Raw genomic sequence first — 15,196 nt, 5'->3', positions numbered from 1 at the left:
TGCGGTACTGAGAAGTGGGGATTAGATTTGGGGTCATTAGGGTGGAGCCCCAACACTGAATCCTGGTGTTTTTTTTTTAAATGGGGCCTCACTATACTGCCCAGGCTGGCCTTGAACTTGAATTCCTTGGCTCAAGCAATTCTCCTGCCTCAGTTTCCTGAATGGCTTAGGACATGTCACCATGCCTGGTTCCTGGTGCCTTTATTAGAAAGGAAGAGACCACAAGACACACACCACACACACACACACACACACACACACACACACACACACACACGCTCCCTGTCTCATGTCTGTGCTGCTTTGGGACTGACAGCAAGAAGACCATCACCAGCTGCAGCCCCTAGATTTTGCACCTCCGCAACAATGTGCCAGAATAAACCTCATTTCCTTATAAAGTTAGCTACCCTGGACATTTTGTTATAGTAACAACAACTGACTAATACATTATCTGCCCTATTTCTCAGTGAATACCCCTGAAACCAGGTGTGGTGGTGTATCCACGCCATTCAGGAAACTGAGGCAGGAGAATTGCTTGAGCCCAGAGTTCAAGTTCAAGTTCAAGACTGCCATGGCCTCACTGCCCTATTAGCATGTGTTTGTGCTTATGTCAAGTGTCAGGAGCAGCAATTGAATTATGGGTCTCAAATTATTCTGTGACATAGGCCATGCCCCTCTGGAGAATTCTCCAAGCAAGGCTTTGATGGAGATAGCCCAGTTGCTATGGTGATGCCCTGTTCAAAGGGAGATTCTGTGCCAGCCTCAGAGTTTTATCAGTTCTTAACCTCGAGTTCAAATGCCACTTACCCAGGGGGTAGGGAGTTATGGGCTCAAACTGCTAATTGGGCTGCAGAGACTTTTATCCTTCACTCTGAGTGCTTTGAAGAAACTTTCTCACAATGAATCCTTTTGATGTCTGAACCCCCAGAATAAACGTGCAGAGCTGCCAGTCCCCCTCATCAGAGGCTGCTGAACTCCCGAGTCTGGCTCTTTCTCTGTTTGTCTTTCCTTGCTCCCCCTCACAGCCCCGTCCATAGCCCTGAATAACCTGTGGTGCAGGTTGCAGCAGGAGATAACGCAGATGTGCTTAGGGAATGTTAATAATTCCATTCTACGGAGCCCTCCATCCAAGAATGTGGGTGTTTCTCCTTTTATTTAATTTTTTTCTTAATTTTCTTTTGGGGTCTTTGGAAAGATCATTGTTTTCTTTGTACAGGCCTGTCTCATTTTAGCACAATCACTACCACTATATCGAGTCACACGACTAAACCAGTCAGGGTCACTCCACGTGAATTTGGGGACTCAATAAAGACACAGACACAGAAAGTACCTTTGGGTTCAGTGACGGCTCCTCAGCCACAGCTGCCACGAGGCAGGCAAGAAAGAGAGCGAGGAGCCACGCTGAACCCTTTTATTGGGGAGAAGCCACTCAAATGAGAGAAGGGATCAGGGGTCAGGGGGTTGAGTCCAGCTTCCTGATGTCTGCTGTCAGCAGGTGGATGACACCTGGGAAGGCCACGCCCATCTCATGAGCTGTGTGGGGATCAAGGCAGGGCGCATGAAAAGACCAGAGCGAGGCTCTAACAGAGGGCCCACATCGGGTCCGTCCACCCTGTGCGCTCAGTGCCCACAGTTCACACACAGCCCAGGGCGGCTGGCCACACCTCCACTCTCACATGGCTCAGGGCTCAGGGCGCTCGGGTCCTGTGTGGGAGCTCCCCACTTATTCCCCCTTTCCTAATAAGTGAAGGCAATTGGGGAATTCTATCTTCCATCACTGGATTCTTGGTCCAAGGTTGTCTTGACCTACTACTGAAACCAAAGGACGTACCATTTCAATAACATACCCATCGAATGTTTCCGCAGATTTAGGTTCAGCGTCATTCAATTAACTTTGGAAGATCCAAGTTATTAGTATTCCTCTGCCAAACACTCATTAGAAGATTCTTGATCTTTTCCCAATTTTTATTGGCAAGCATTGTGCTTGGCCACTGAAACACAGGCATTTTTATTTGGCATTTAAGCCTTTCCACAAACCACAGAGCAGAGGCTCATTCACAGTATTCATCCCAGTGGTTTCTAGAGATTTAAACGTAGTTCCAACCTTTCCCTCAGCACTTATCTGATGGTGAAGGGGCTTAGAAGTAATTTAAGTCAAATTATTGAAAAATCCATATGTTGTAAGTTTTAAAAAATAGCCACAAAGGCTGTATTGTAGGAACCATGAATAATATTTTAAGTAGTCACTTCAAGGACCCCGAGACCAAGAGCTGGCCCAGGTCTGGTTAATGGCACGCGCCTGTTTCAAGGCCTGAATGTTAGCCTCAGCAGGCCGGCTGGCCATAGGACACAGGCTCAGTGTCCTTTTTCTCTACCATAACTAGTGATAAGATTAGGCAAGTCGTACCTTTTATAGGTTACCGGATATGTACCCATCCTTCCTCTCAACTGTCACATTTCAGGAGTCTTTTAGGTCTGTCAGGAAGGTAAAAAGGCAGAAGTCAAACATCAGGACATCCTTTGGGTGCCATCTCGCTGAGGATCAAGGTTTCTAGGAGTGACGGCATCCTCGTGATTCTAGGAGACCAGCCTAAGATCTACACACTAGACCCCTTATGGCAGGGCATACGCACAACCCACCCACTCAGAAAAGGTGTCGCCTTCTATTGTAGAAGGGTCAGGGCTGTAATACACTGGTGGATAGTTCAGGTAAATACCTGGCCTGCAGGAAATTCTATTTCAGCAATCTCTCTGTTTTGACGATTGTCCAGATACATAATCTTAATCTCTAAGGACCAGCATGACCGGCTGGTTGAGGTTTCTCAGAAGATACTCCCCGACAGCCTGTTCACCACAGGATCCACATCGAGGTGCAACTGACCACTACAACCAGTACAATTAGTCCAGTTTCATGGGTGGACTCTCCAGTCCTCACTGCAAGGCACTTTAAAGGTGGACCTGAGAAATGTCCCTAGACGTTTGTTCGTGATTTTTAGTGACCTGTCAAGCCCATGAAGCTGCATAGCTGTAAACTCTGCAGCGGGAAATCCACCATGCTGTGTCAGGGTTTCCACCTCCCCACGATGACCAGCTGAAACTCTATCTTCTGAAATTTGACTTAACTTACTAGATCATGTTCAGCAGCAGTAAGACTCTCAGTATCACGATTAGGAAAAAATGTTAAAATATTTTGTAAGACCTACTATGTGCCTGTGGGGTCCTGTTCCCCCCCCACTTTTTATTTAATAAAATTGAGTAAAGGCCTGGCGTAAGCCATAGCATCATAAGCATAAGTTATAGATAATAGTACACGTATTTGAATAATAAGAAAAGATTTACTGTCTTTAGTTGGTCCTGAATTTTGACAGAAGTTATTTAAAAGGACCATGGTAAACAGAAACTTAGCCTTTACTGAATGCTTGGCTTGATTTTGACTTTAACAGAATTACCAAAAATGAAGAATACAATAAGTTGTATATAAAAAGTTATATTTTGAAATTAGCTCTAGATTAACTTAAATGATTATCTTAATTTGGAATGAAGTGAGAGAAAGAGTTTATAACTTGGGAGTGGTGGTCTTTAGTAGGAGCATGAGAAACATATAGACATCTGTCCAAAATAGGAAGTACATATGTTAAATAAGCCTAGAGAAGATGTTTTGGTTTTTTACCATTAATAAAGAATGAACTAGAGAAGTGAATAGTCTTTTATCTACAAATTCATGAAAAACTGTCATTATTGTTTTCAAATTTAGTGTTGACCTAAGTAGGGGGAGTTACTATCTCAAATATTAATGGGCAAAGACAAGTCAACAGTGTGGTTTAAGACAGTGATCTAATTTAAAATTTTATAGGACCTCGAGCTACAATGATATTTTGAGGGGTTTCTGTCAAAATAATCTTTGTGTATAAAGAAACAGCTGCACAAACATCCTTAACAACTCCACTCAATGTAGCAAAATTAGCTCCAGCACCATGCATAATCCATGACTTTACTAATTTTAAAAATATCAATGTATGTAGGGCATCACCTTATATTATTAAACGTTGAGAAAATGTCTATCATGTTAAATTTTTTATTGAAATAAGCTATCAGCTGTTGAGCTGATTTATTTATGGCTGTCTGTCTAATATTTTAGGGATAACTATTTTTGGAGTCATTTTTCTCAGTGACAAGGGTTCAAAGTAAGACCCTGTTTTAATGTTTAGAGGCTTTCAAAACCTGATTATAATTTAGAAAAGGAGTAAACTTGTTAATGAGGAAGTTTATTTTTCTTGGGGTGAGATTAGCATTACACCAATCAACTGTGGTGTAACATTTAAACTTGTCTAGGACTGTGTTGACCTTTGCCAATCCCAGGGAATGTCTAGGGCTAACTGGATGATAAACCCAACTTTGAAAATGGGTGGCCCCCTAGAAGCTTAAGGTGATTGATGTATTGTCTTTTTGAGTCTCTCTATGAAAATAGGATTTTTTAAAGGCTTACTAAAATTCCTTTTTAGGCATTTTGTTTATGTGTTGGATATCTGTTTGGGGAAGTTGTCTGTGCTCCAGACAGATAGTCAGGACATGGTTAAGATAAATCTCCTCTAAAACTGTTTTTAGATGGCCTTCTATTTTAAGGTTTAGCTAAATAACAGCATATCTCTCTAGATAAGGTTAGACATCTGGCATAAATTTTGAAATATTACAATATATGAATTTGGATCTCTCAAAAACCTCCCTGAGTTTGTTCTGATCTGTATTAAGTTTGAGAGGTCCCCTTTGATCTCTGTTTCCAGTAGGTAATTTTTAAGGCCTTCTCTGTTAATAGTAAATGAGGCTAGATATAAAATTGAGACATTTTTTATTAATCATTGTGATTTTCTAGTACATAGACTAGCTGATCCATTTTGATGTTACCTGCAAATGGACAATTTAATCCCTTCCTAAGAGAAGTTCTCAAAATATCTCTATACCTCAGAATATTATCCTTTAAATAGGTATCTCTTGTCTTTTTAAAAAATATGATTAAGGTCACTTCCCAGTGTAGGGAGTGGTATATTAACATTATCATATTTTTTAAAGGATAATACGTCCAGTCAGAGAGCTTAGATAATACAAAGAATTTCCAAAAAAGTTTGCAGCTTTTATTGTTCAAAACTAATGTATGATTTTAATTTGGAGAGCTCAAGTTCTAATAAAATGCTCCCCCAGATCCTACAAATATCCAACAACAGAAGTAATATGTAAGAATTAAAAGGAATCACTACTGGCATCTTTGAATCAATCAAATTTAGTCTCCAAGAAGAAGTGTCAAATTGAAATTGAAGTGAGCATTTCAAAATATTTATTATTTAATCAAAGAAGTAAATTAATTCACTAAAAGTAATACTTTTCTTAAACCTTAAGAATCACTAGGTAAATAAAGACCTTACTTGATGGAAATAAACTTAACATTTTAATAGGTCTTTATCATGTTGAAATATGGACACAATCTTGGTTTATATTAGTATGATAAAATTGGGAGGGGGGAGTCTGAAATATCCTAGGATTAATCAGTTCAGATTGTTATAGTCAGTCCAGTTATACATATATTTGTTTTTCAATTATTTTAACTTTCTATATCATCAGTCTAGATAATGATATAAGGATTTCCTTATTTAGGAAAATTTTTTTATCATTAAAATCCAGACGATAAAGACCTTGTTTTACCCAAAGATGATTTCTTTGATCTTCTTAGACCTCCAATGTGTGTTTGCTCTCTGTGGAAGTATTTTCCTCTCCTTTTAGAATTTCTTTTGGTTATACTTTGGAACAATTTCTGTAAATATTAGAATCTAAACAAATTATTGTACCTTAATAAGAAGAAATATCTCAATGAAAATATCATTAAAGCCCTTGGACATTTCTGTAGACAGAATCTTATCTGTTTATCATCTAATAAAGTTTATACAATAATTTGAGAATTAGAGATTACTTGATGGTTGTATTTTCTTGAAAGCAAAATTCTTATAGTAAAATACATTTATCTTAATTTTTTAATATTTGTATTTTAGTTGTAGATGGACACAATACCTTTATTTTATTTATTTATTTTTATGAGGTGCTTGGCAAGTGCTCTACTGCTGAGCCCCAGCCCCAGCCCTATCTTAAATGTTTTAAACTATAAAAGGCAGAGCATCAGATAAATGCATGTATAAGAAATATAAATCTTGTGTTTTCTGTTGAAGGAAAACAATTAGAAGCAAATAGATACATATTAATTAAACAAATAGACATGTGTTAATTATTTTATGAATTACTGATTATAGATTATTTAAGTAACCGGAAAAATATGTATTAAGAATAAAGGTATAGCTATAATTAGGTCAACCTTATGAAACTACATGGTTCTTAAACTATTTGGATCCATTTCAACTTATTTTAACTATGGGTGTACCCTTAATTTAGTTAAAATAAGAACCCAGCGTATACATTTATTTATTATTTATTTATTGTATTCGTATAGTTACAAATGAAAACAAGGATTTTTTTCGGTCATCACGGGAACATTGTGAGAAAATTCTCAGGCTTTTGTTCCTGTGAGGAACAAAATGCATCCTCATAAGCTCCAAAAGGAAGACAGGAGGAGCCCTGTCTCGGTGGCGGTGTGACACGGTCTGCAGCTGTGGAGCAAAGCTCAGGCTGCCCAGCTTGAGAACAGTCGGGCTCAGGCTGCCCGCAGGCGCCCGCCGAGGGGATCTTTGGCTCGTACTGGCAGTGGGCATCTCGGGCCAGACGCGGGCCGCAGCCCCGGGGCCAGCCACGCGGGGGCGGGGCCAAAAGCCCGTTTGAGTGACAGGGAAAGGGAAAACGCGGGAGGCGGGACTTTTCTGCCATTTCGTCCCCGCGGTGTGCCTGGGGAACTCCTAGGTGCAGCTGGAGAGCCTCGGGGAGAACCCCGATGTTGGCCGTCCCTTTGCATGTCCACTCCACCTCTCCGTGCGACCACGTGGCCGGGCACCTGGCCGGTGCCCCGGGTCGCAGAGGTCGGGTGGAGGTTCACCGAGGGAACCTGAAGCCAGGCTGGGCGGTTACGACGGAGAGGAAACCAGAGTGGCGCTGGTGGCCCCGCAGCTCGGGCTCCCCCGGGGGCAGAGGACACCGAGCAGCTGCACTGTGTGGGTGTCCCGCCAGTTTTTCGGGGCCGGGCGTTGCCCGCTGGGCTGTCCAGGTGGGGTCGCAAACCAGCAATTTGTCCTTTCCCTGTCAGCATCTCCACGGGAGCCGCGCGGTGGGGCTGAGCGGATGGCCGGGCCAGCGGTCCGCCGTCCTCTGCGCTCGCGTGGGCACTCCGCCAGTGGTCCCGGGGTGACAGCAGCGCCCCTGCCTCTGTAAATGGCCATTCTCGCAGGTGCCCTTCTTGCTGGGGATTGCGGGGGATGTAATGGCCAGGCTCGTGACCCTGCGAGTCCCCGTCAGCCGCTGGCACCCCTGAACGGTGGCGGCTTGGAAGTTTCTGGGGCCGATGCTCGTTCCCAGAACGTCCCCAGGTGTGGGATTCTGCGCCATCTGGTGGTTCTTCTCACTGGGAAACCCTCAGGGGCCGCGTCATGCAGGTGCTCCCGGGGTGCCCTGCTGGAGCCCCGAGTCCAGGGCGGTGGCCCTGCCTGTGCTCCTGCAAGCCGCTGCTACCCGTGTTTCCACCTCCTGCTCCGTGAGCTCCGGAGCCAGGGTCAGTGGGCAGCACTCTGTCAGGGAAAGGACCCTCCTCCCGCAGTGCGCCCTCTCCTGCAGCATCTCGAATTTGAAAAATAGGCCCCTCAGCAGACGCTGGCTCAAGGGTATGGTTACCAAGGTTTCCAAGGGGCAGAATTAGCTGGCGGTTCCACAAGGGACAGCAGCCAAACCCTACATCCACCCCAAAACAGCAGAAAAACAAAATTTGCTTCTCTAGAAGTAGAAAAAATCCCCCATATCAATCTTACCATAAGAAATCGCCTTTGCTTTCTTGCTCTCCAAGTGCAGATTCCTAACATATAACTAAAAAAAAAAAAAACAAATTTACCTAAATTTCAAAATATAAAAATTCACAAAAACAATCAGAAAAAATCCACAAAGCACTTTTCCCATGGGAGAGGACTGAACTTAGCAACGTATCCTTTATCAATCATCTTAATTTCTGTGGTACTTACAATTTTCTAATTTCTCATTTTTATGTCTATTTATTGTCCCCAGAATTGCAAAAAATAAATTCTTGCTGACTCTAAAAACAAAAATTTCCAGATATTATAAGTTTAAGGTCACTGACTTTCTTTTGTCTAATTATCACCCTTTTACAAATGAATCCACGATGATTTTAAAATCTATGCACACTATCACTACTGGAGAGAAAAAAAAAAACAAACCACCAATTCTCAAAATTCACATTGGAGTCCCTGTTCAGGCGCCAATTGTTGTATCACACGTCTAAACCAGTGAGGGTCACTCCAAGTGAATTTTGGGACTAAATAAAAACACAGAAAGTACCTTTTCTTTGGGTTCAGTGACCACTCCTCAGCCACAGCTCCCACAATGGGGGCAAGGCAGGCAAGACAGCAAGGAGCACATGCTGAATCCTTTTATTGGGGAAAAGCCATTCAAATGAGGCAAGGGGTCAGGTTTCAGGGGGTTGAGTCTAACTTCAGGATGTCTTGCTGTCAGCAGGTTGACTGACACCTATGAAGGCCACACCCATCTCGTGTGCTATGTGGGATCGTAGGCAGAGTGAGCAAAGAGACGCATTCATAGCCTGCCCAAACAGAGGCACAACACCGGGTCTGTCCACCCTGTGCGCTCAGTGTTCACACTTCACACCCACACAGCCCAGGGCTGGCTGGCCACATCTCCACACTCTCATCACTCAGGCTAAGGGCGCTTGGTTCCTGTGGGCAGCTCCCGACCCACTACAGGTCAGATCTTGTTCTTCTTGCCTTTCCAGCAGCTCGGGCTGGCCCATCCAAAGGATTCTGATTCCACATGTTCTCTTTGCAGCCAGCGGCCCCCGCAGCCACCTTAGTGGGCCAATCCCTCACAGGCAGCAAAGCACTCTGCAGTCAGCGTGGCCCCTCTTTTCAGTCCGCGTCTCTCGCATCTCTGTATCTCAGCAGCTCCCAAAAAATGCCAGAGAAGGCAGCAGCTGCACCCTCCTGCCTGTCCCTGACTCAGGGCTCGGCCAGTGTCTCCATCGGGGACTGGCCTTCACTGGCCTTCACCAAGTGAAGACCAGCATGACACTAGGCAGCCCTGGGTGTGGATGTGGTGTCTTGGAGAGAAGTGCAGGCCCCCTTCTTCAACTGTTAGCCTTCCAGGGTGCCTTCCAGGGTTGGGTGTCCTCACGCCAGGTGGGAATCCCACTTGGCGCTGGGTGTTGCCACTCCCTGGTCAGGACAGGCCACCCGGACCTCCCGGTCCCAGAGACTCCTCAGATTTCCTAAGGATAGGAATAAGAACTGTGCCAGCCTGGAGAAGGTCACCAGAGACTTCCCAGAAGGAGGGGAATGTTCCAAGTCTTGCAGGGGCCTGGAGTGCCACATGGTCCCCAATCCTGAGCTACCTCCACCTCTGCTTCTGGACTGAGGCAGACTCAGGGATGCCCGTGCTAGGGGTCAGAGCAGCTGGGCATGACAGGTGGCCTGGCAGAAGGCCTCAAAGGAGCCAGCACAACCCTACAAGGGGAAGGGCTCCTGGACGCCATGTTCCTGGCCAAGCCCCCATCACAGAGACCCCAGGTGCCAACCCACACCACCTCGACCCTCTGCAGCGGCCTCTCCAGTCTGTCTGGAGCTGTCTGACTTCCCCCAAGACCCAGAAGCCACAGGCAGGAGGAGCTGCCCACCACCTGGCCCGGGTGGGGAGAGACACTTCTGCCACTCATTGTCAGCAGAGATTCTCTGCCATCTGAACAGCGTTTCTTAAATCTCTTCTTTTAAAAAGTGGTAGGAAGTTGTGGAGAAGAGCGTGGCCTCCTGGAAGGGATGGCCGACCTCCTGGAAGCTCTTTCCTAGGTAGAAAGCCCAGGGCCTGCCTGTCTGGCGAAAGTGATTCCCCTCCAGCCCCTGGCCGGCCGACCCCCGTTGCCCACCTGGGAGGGAAGGTGTCTGCAGTCCCCAGAGCTGCCACAACCTTGCAAAGCAGGGCCAGGGCCGGGCCAGCAGCTCATACAGGCCCCAGGACCCATATGGGCCCATGCCCAGGTGGCAGACCTAGCTTTATGTGAGTGGCAGCCTGTGGGCAGCTCCCTCTGTGTCTCTGGACGGTCGGCTCTTCCCGGTCCTTCGCTGCCTGGCCCAGCTTTGATCTCATGTGGGAGCTGGGACCTCCCCCACTACCTGCCACCAGCACAACTTGTGCCTGGATGCTCCAGACACCCTCAGGCTGAGCAGATGCTGCAGACATGCCAGGAGATGCTTATCTCCACCTCTTGTCATCCCCTGCCAGGAAGGGCACAGGCTAGAGGCCAAGCCCCATCTGGGCCCTTGACCCTTGCACCCAGTCTCCACAGCCTGGCCTGCTCCTGACTCCCTCTGTCACTTCCTTTCTGACCCAGCTGGACACCAGTTCAAGCAGATTCCAACGTCAGCTCAGGTCAGGTCATGAGCAGTCAAGGGCAGCAGCCACAGGGACCTTAAACTGCATTCCCACGGGCACAGGATGTTGTGGACAGGCAGAGACCAGGTCATCCCACAGGGTCTGGAAACCACAGGGCAGAAGCAGGCATAAAGGGCAGGCACAGCCGAGGCACCCACCAGGAAGGATGGCCCTGCTCTTGCTGGTCCTGGGGCTGAGCTTTGCTGGGGCGCAGAAGTTCAACCCCCTGGCTGTCGTGGATAAGAACTACAACATGGCCAGGGTGGGGACAGGCCAGGCTTCTGGGGCATTTGCTCCCCTCAACTTGGGGTCTTTGACCTATGCCAGAGGGGTTCTGCCATGGGAGGCCCTCTCCTCCCCCAGCTGTGACAGAAGCCAAAGGGCCAGGGAGGACCTGGGAGGGCAGAGAGGACCTGGGAGGTTAAAGGGGACCCTGGGGGGCAGAGGAGACTTGGGAGGTCAGAGGGAACCCTGGAAGGACAGAGGGGGCCTGGGAGGTCAGGGGGGACCTTGGGAGGGAGAGGACCCCTAGTTGCAGCTGACACCTATAACTGGCACCGAGGAGCCCCATGGCATCCAGGGCTCCCCATCGTCACACTTTCCCTCCAGATTTCAGGGACCTGGTACTCTATTTCCATGGCCTCAAACAACCTGTCACGGATTAAAGAAGACGGAGACCTGAGGATCTTCATTCGGAATATTGAACACTTAAAAAACGGCAGCCTCAAGTTCAATTTCCGCTTCATGTGAGTGTTGCTGGACGGGGGGACCGCAGCCCTCCCACCGGCACCCGGACTCGCACACTCACGCTCTGGGCCCCACCCTCGGGGAGGGATACTGAGACACGAGAGAGGAGCGGTGCCTGGTGATGACCCTCTCTGTGGACCCCGCTGAGACCCCCAGCGGGACTGGGGCGTGAAGCCTGTGCCTCAGGGCAGATACTTCCTGCCACAGACCCTGGGGCTGGGGCCCCACTCCAAGCGTCACCGGCTCCTTTCCAGGGTGCAGGGTGAGTGTGTGGGCGTGAGCATGGTCTGCCAGAAGACGAACAAGAACGGAGAGTACTCCATCTCCTGTGAGTGTGGGCAGGGTTCTTCCTGGTCTGACAGCCAGGGGTCCTTCTGCCCGGCCTTGCCCTGACTTAAGGCACTTTATGAGACCCCTGATACCCTGACCCCAAAGCAAGAGGACCTAGCCTGGCTCCAACCCAGGGGCTCCCAGACCAGCTCCTCTTGGGAAGCCACGGGCTCAGGCCCACCGGGGGGCTGGGGTGGATGGAGAGGGGGCCAAGGCGCCCTGCTGCCCAACTGCCACACAGGGGACCCATCTGAGCCGCTCCTGTGCTCCCACTCCCCCTCCGTCTTGGTGGTTGAGGGCCACCACACACAGTGGCCCGGCATTGGTCCAGGACCTGGGGGGCGTGGGGCGTGGCGGTGGGCTGTGCTGAGTGGCATCTCCACACAGACGAGGGGGAGAACAAGGTGCTGGTCTCGGAGACGGACTACAAGATGTATGTCATCTTCGACATGCAGAACATCCGCAATGGGACCGAGACCCGCGTGCTGGCGCTCTACGGTACCCCAGCCCCAGCTGTCCCAGCTGTCCTGCTCTGAGACAGGCGCCACCCTGGGCGGGTGGGGGTCTTCCAAGAACCCCAAGTCTGAGAGGTGGGTGAGTGGGGGCTTCAGTATTCCTCACCCACCTGCTGGCACAAGCCCCTCTTGCTGGTCAGCAATGTAGCCCTGCCCAGGCCCTCCAGGCCCTCCCCAGACATGGTCCCAAACCTGTCTTCAGGACGGATCTCAAAGCTGAGCCACAACTTCCAACACAGATTTAAAAGACTCTGCAGAAAGTACAGACTGAGTTCCAAAAACATCATGGACCTGACCCAAGAAGGTAGGGCTCCTGCTTCAGGCCAGTGCAGGCTGCCTGGCCCAGCGGCCCAAGGGCTCGGGGTCTGGGGGGAGGCCCAACGAGCCAACCGGGGGCTTTTGTCTCCCCAGATCACTGCTACTCCAAGAGGTAGAGCACCCAGCCAGGCCCTCGGTGCGTGAGCTTCCTGGGTGCAGGACGGGCAGCTCAGGGTGGCAGGTGGAAGCGGATGGGGTTGCCTTGGGGCTGATGTCAGAGGGCAGGGTCCCAGCCCAGAAGGACCGCCAGCACCACCCCTTGAGGCCCATCCTCAGCCACCTGCTGGAGTCTCCTGCAGAAGTAAGGGAGCGTGGAGCACCTGGTGCAGGGGCAGATCACTGCTGGAGCCAGGGCCTCGGCAGGCTCGTGGGATGTGGGACTGGGCAGAAAAGAACCCCATGTTGCAGGAGTGTCCTGGGCTTCTGGGGGCAGAACAGTGGGGTTTACTCTCTCACAGCTCTGCAGCCAGGAACTCAGGGGTCCAGGACTCGCAGGGCCACGCTCCCCTGGGGCTCCATGGGACCCTTCCACCTCCTCCAGCTGCTGATGGCTCCGTGTCCCTCGGCTGTGGCAGCATTGCTCCAGCCTCCTTGTCTGTGTCCCTTCTTCCCTCTCATCAGCACCTGCTAGGTTTAGGGCCCACCCAGTAATTAAGGCAGGTCTCATCTCCAGACCCAAATGGACCGCTGCACTGAGCCCCTTTCCAGATGAGTCCCAGCTGGGGTCTGGGCATCTCTCATGGAGGCCACCATTCAGCCTCCCGAGTCCCTTCTCAGGAATGAGCCATGGTCCCACAAGGAGACCCTCCAAGTCTTCCTTCCCTTCCCAGAGGCCACCCCCATTGGACCCCACATCATCTCAGCCTGCGAGTCCTTGAGGTTTCAAGGACCCTGTCCTGCAGGGCCTCGCAGTCAGGAGGAGTGGGGCTGGCAGCCCAGGGAGAGGGCTGACCCACGTAGGCACCAGGCCCTCCCCGCTGCGTGGTGGTGAATAAAGAGGCAGCAGCCCAACCGCTGTCCTGTGGGTCCCAGGTGATTGTCTGTTGGCCCTGCTGGGAGCGAACACTGTCCCCTACTCACCCACCACCAGTGTCCCCACAGCTCCATTCACAGGCACCAATCATGGGACGTGGCCTGAGGTCCCTCAACAGGTGCAGCTGAGCAAACTGTCCATCTGCACCGTCCTTAGCCACGGGGAGGATCAATGCGCACGCGTCTGGGGATCCCGTGGGGAGGCAGGGGCGGATCAGGTTTCCAGCCTTCAGCGGCAGAGATGCCCAGGATGCTAAGTGTGCAAAGGGATGCCCGCGGGCACCAGGTGGCTGTGCGCTCTGTGCCCATGGTGGCTGCACACCTGCACATGGGACAGGGCACAGAACTACACCCAAGCACACAGAAACATACACTCAAAAACACAACCCCACACTCACACCAACACACATACACCTACTCCCACACTCCCCACAGCCAGGCACGCTCACACGCACCCACGCTCACAGGCTCACACTCGTGCAGGAGTAATCACACACATAACCACTCTATAGTCACACACACTCAAAGACACATGTTCTCACACTTTCACACTCACAGGCAGACCGTCACATTTACAGGCATACACTTGCTCCCACAGCCTCACACCTCTCTCTACCTCACACACACTCATACATGCTGACATGTACACAGACTCACCAACTTGTGCAGAAACTCAGAGAAACACACACTAACATCACAAGTATTCACACATATTCTCTCAGGTGCACATACAAACACCTCCACTCACACACACGTGCACACACACCCTCTCACACACATGCACATACATATTCACAGTCAGGTGGAGTCCCTCACACATGCATGTTCACATTAATGCCGACACACACGTACACATACACTCAGGAGCATACAAAAAATCACAGCCTCGCCCACTCTTACACTCACTCTCACACTCACTTTTACAACCCTTTCCCACTCTCACACTCACTCTCACACCCTACCCACTCCTACACTCACTCACAGCTTTGCTCACACTCACACTTTCACACTCACTCTCACACTCATTCTCACACACCCTGCCCACTCTCACACTCACCATCACACTCACTCTCACACACCCTGACCACTCTCACACTCACTATCACACTGACTCTCACACAGCCTTGCCCACTCTCACACTCTCACACACCCTGCCCACTCTCACACTCACTCTCACACACCCTGCCCACTCTCACACTCCTCTCACACTCTCACACTCACTCTCACACACCCTGCCCACTCTCACACTCACTCTCACACACCCTGCCCACTCTCACACTCTTCTCACACTCTCACACTCACTCTCACACACCCTGCCCACTCTCACACTCCTCTCACACTCACTCTCACACACCCTGCCCACTCTCACACTCTCTCACACACCCTGTCCACTCTCACACTCTCTCACACTCACTCTCACATTCATTCTCACACACCCTGCCCACTCTCACACTCACTTTCACACACCCTGTCCACTCTCACACTCTCTCACACACCCTGTCCACTCTCACACTCTCTCACACTCACTCTCACACTCATCTCACACACCCTGCCCACTCTCACACTCCTCTCACACTCACTCTCATACACTCTCACACCCTGCCCACTCTCACACTCTCTCACACACCCTGTCCACTCTCACACTCTCTCACACACCCTGTCCA

The 15,196-nt window shown here is 49.7% G+C and overlaps 1 protein-coding gene across 1 annotated transcript; it reads left to right on the top strand.

Moving 5' to 3' along the window:
* Nucleotides 1-10,756: 10,756 nt before the first annotated feature.
* LCN9 (lipocalin 9) lies at nt 10,757-12,616 on the top strand (the record flags this gene model as incomplete). Its single annotated transcript, XM_081269488.1, has 5 exons — nt 10,757-10,852; nt 11,200-11,336; nt 11,592-11,665; nt 12,055-12,165; nt 12,594-12,616. The coding sequence occupies 5 exons, from the start codon at nt 10,757-10,759 to the stop codon at nt 12,614-12,616; spliced, it is 441 nt and encodes a 146-aa protein (XP_081125614.1).
* Nucleotides 12,617-15,196: the final 2,580 nt, after the last annotated feature.

This window comes from Spermophilus citellus (genome assembly GCF_964194105.1).
Source record: "Spermophilus citellus genome assembly, chromosome: 2".
NCBI lineage: Eukaryota > Metazoa > Chordata > Mammalia > Rodentia > Sciuridae > Spermophilus > Spermophilus citellus.
The sequence above is the reverse complement of the archived record's forward strand: the minus strand, read 5'-3'. Positions and strand labels throughout refer to the sequence as shown.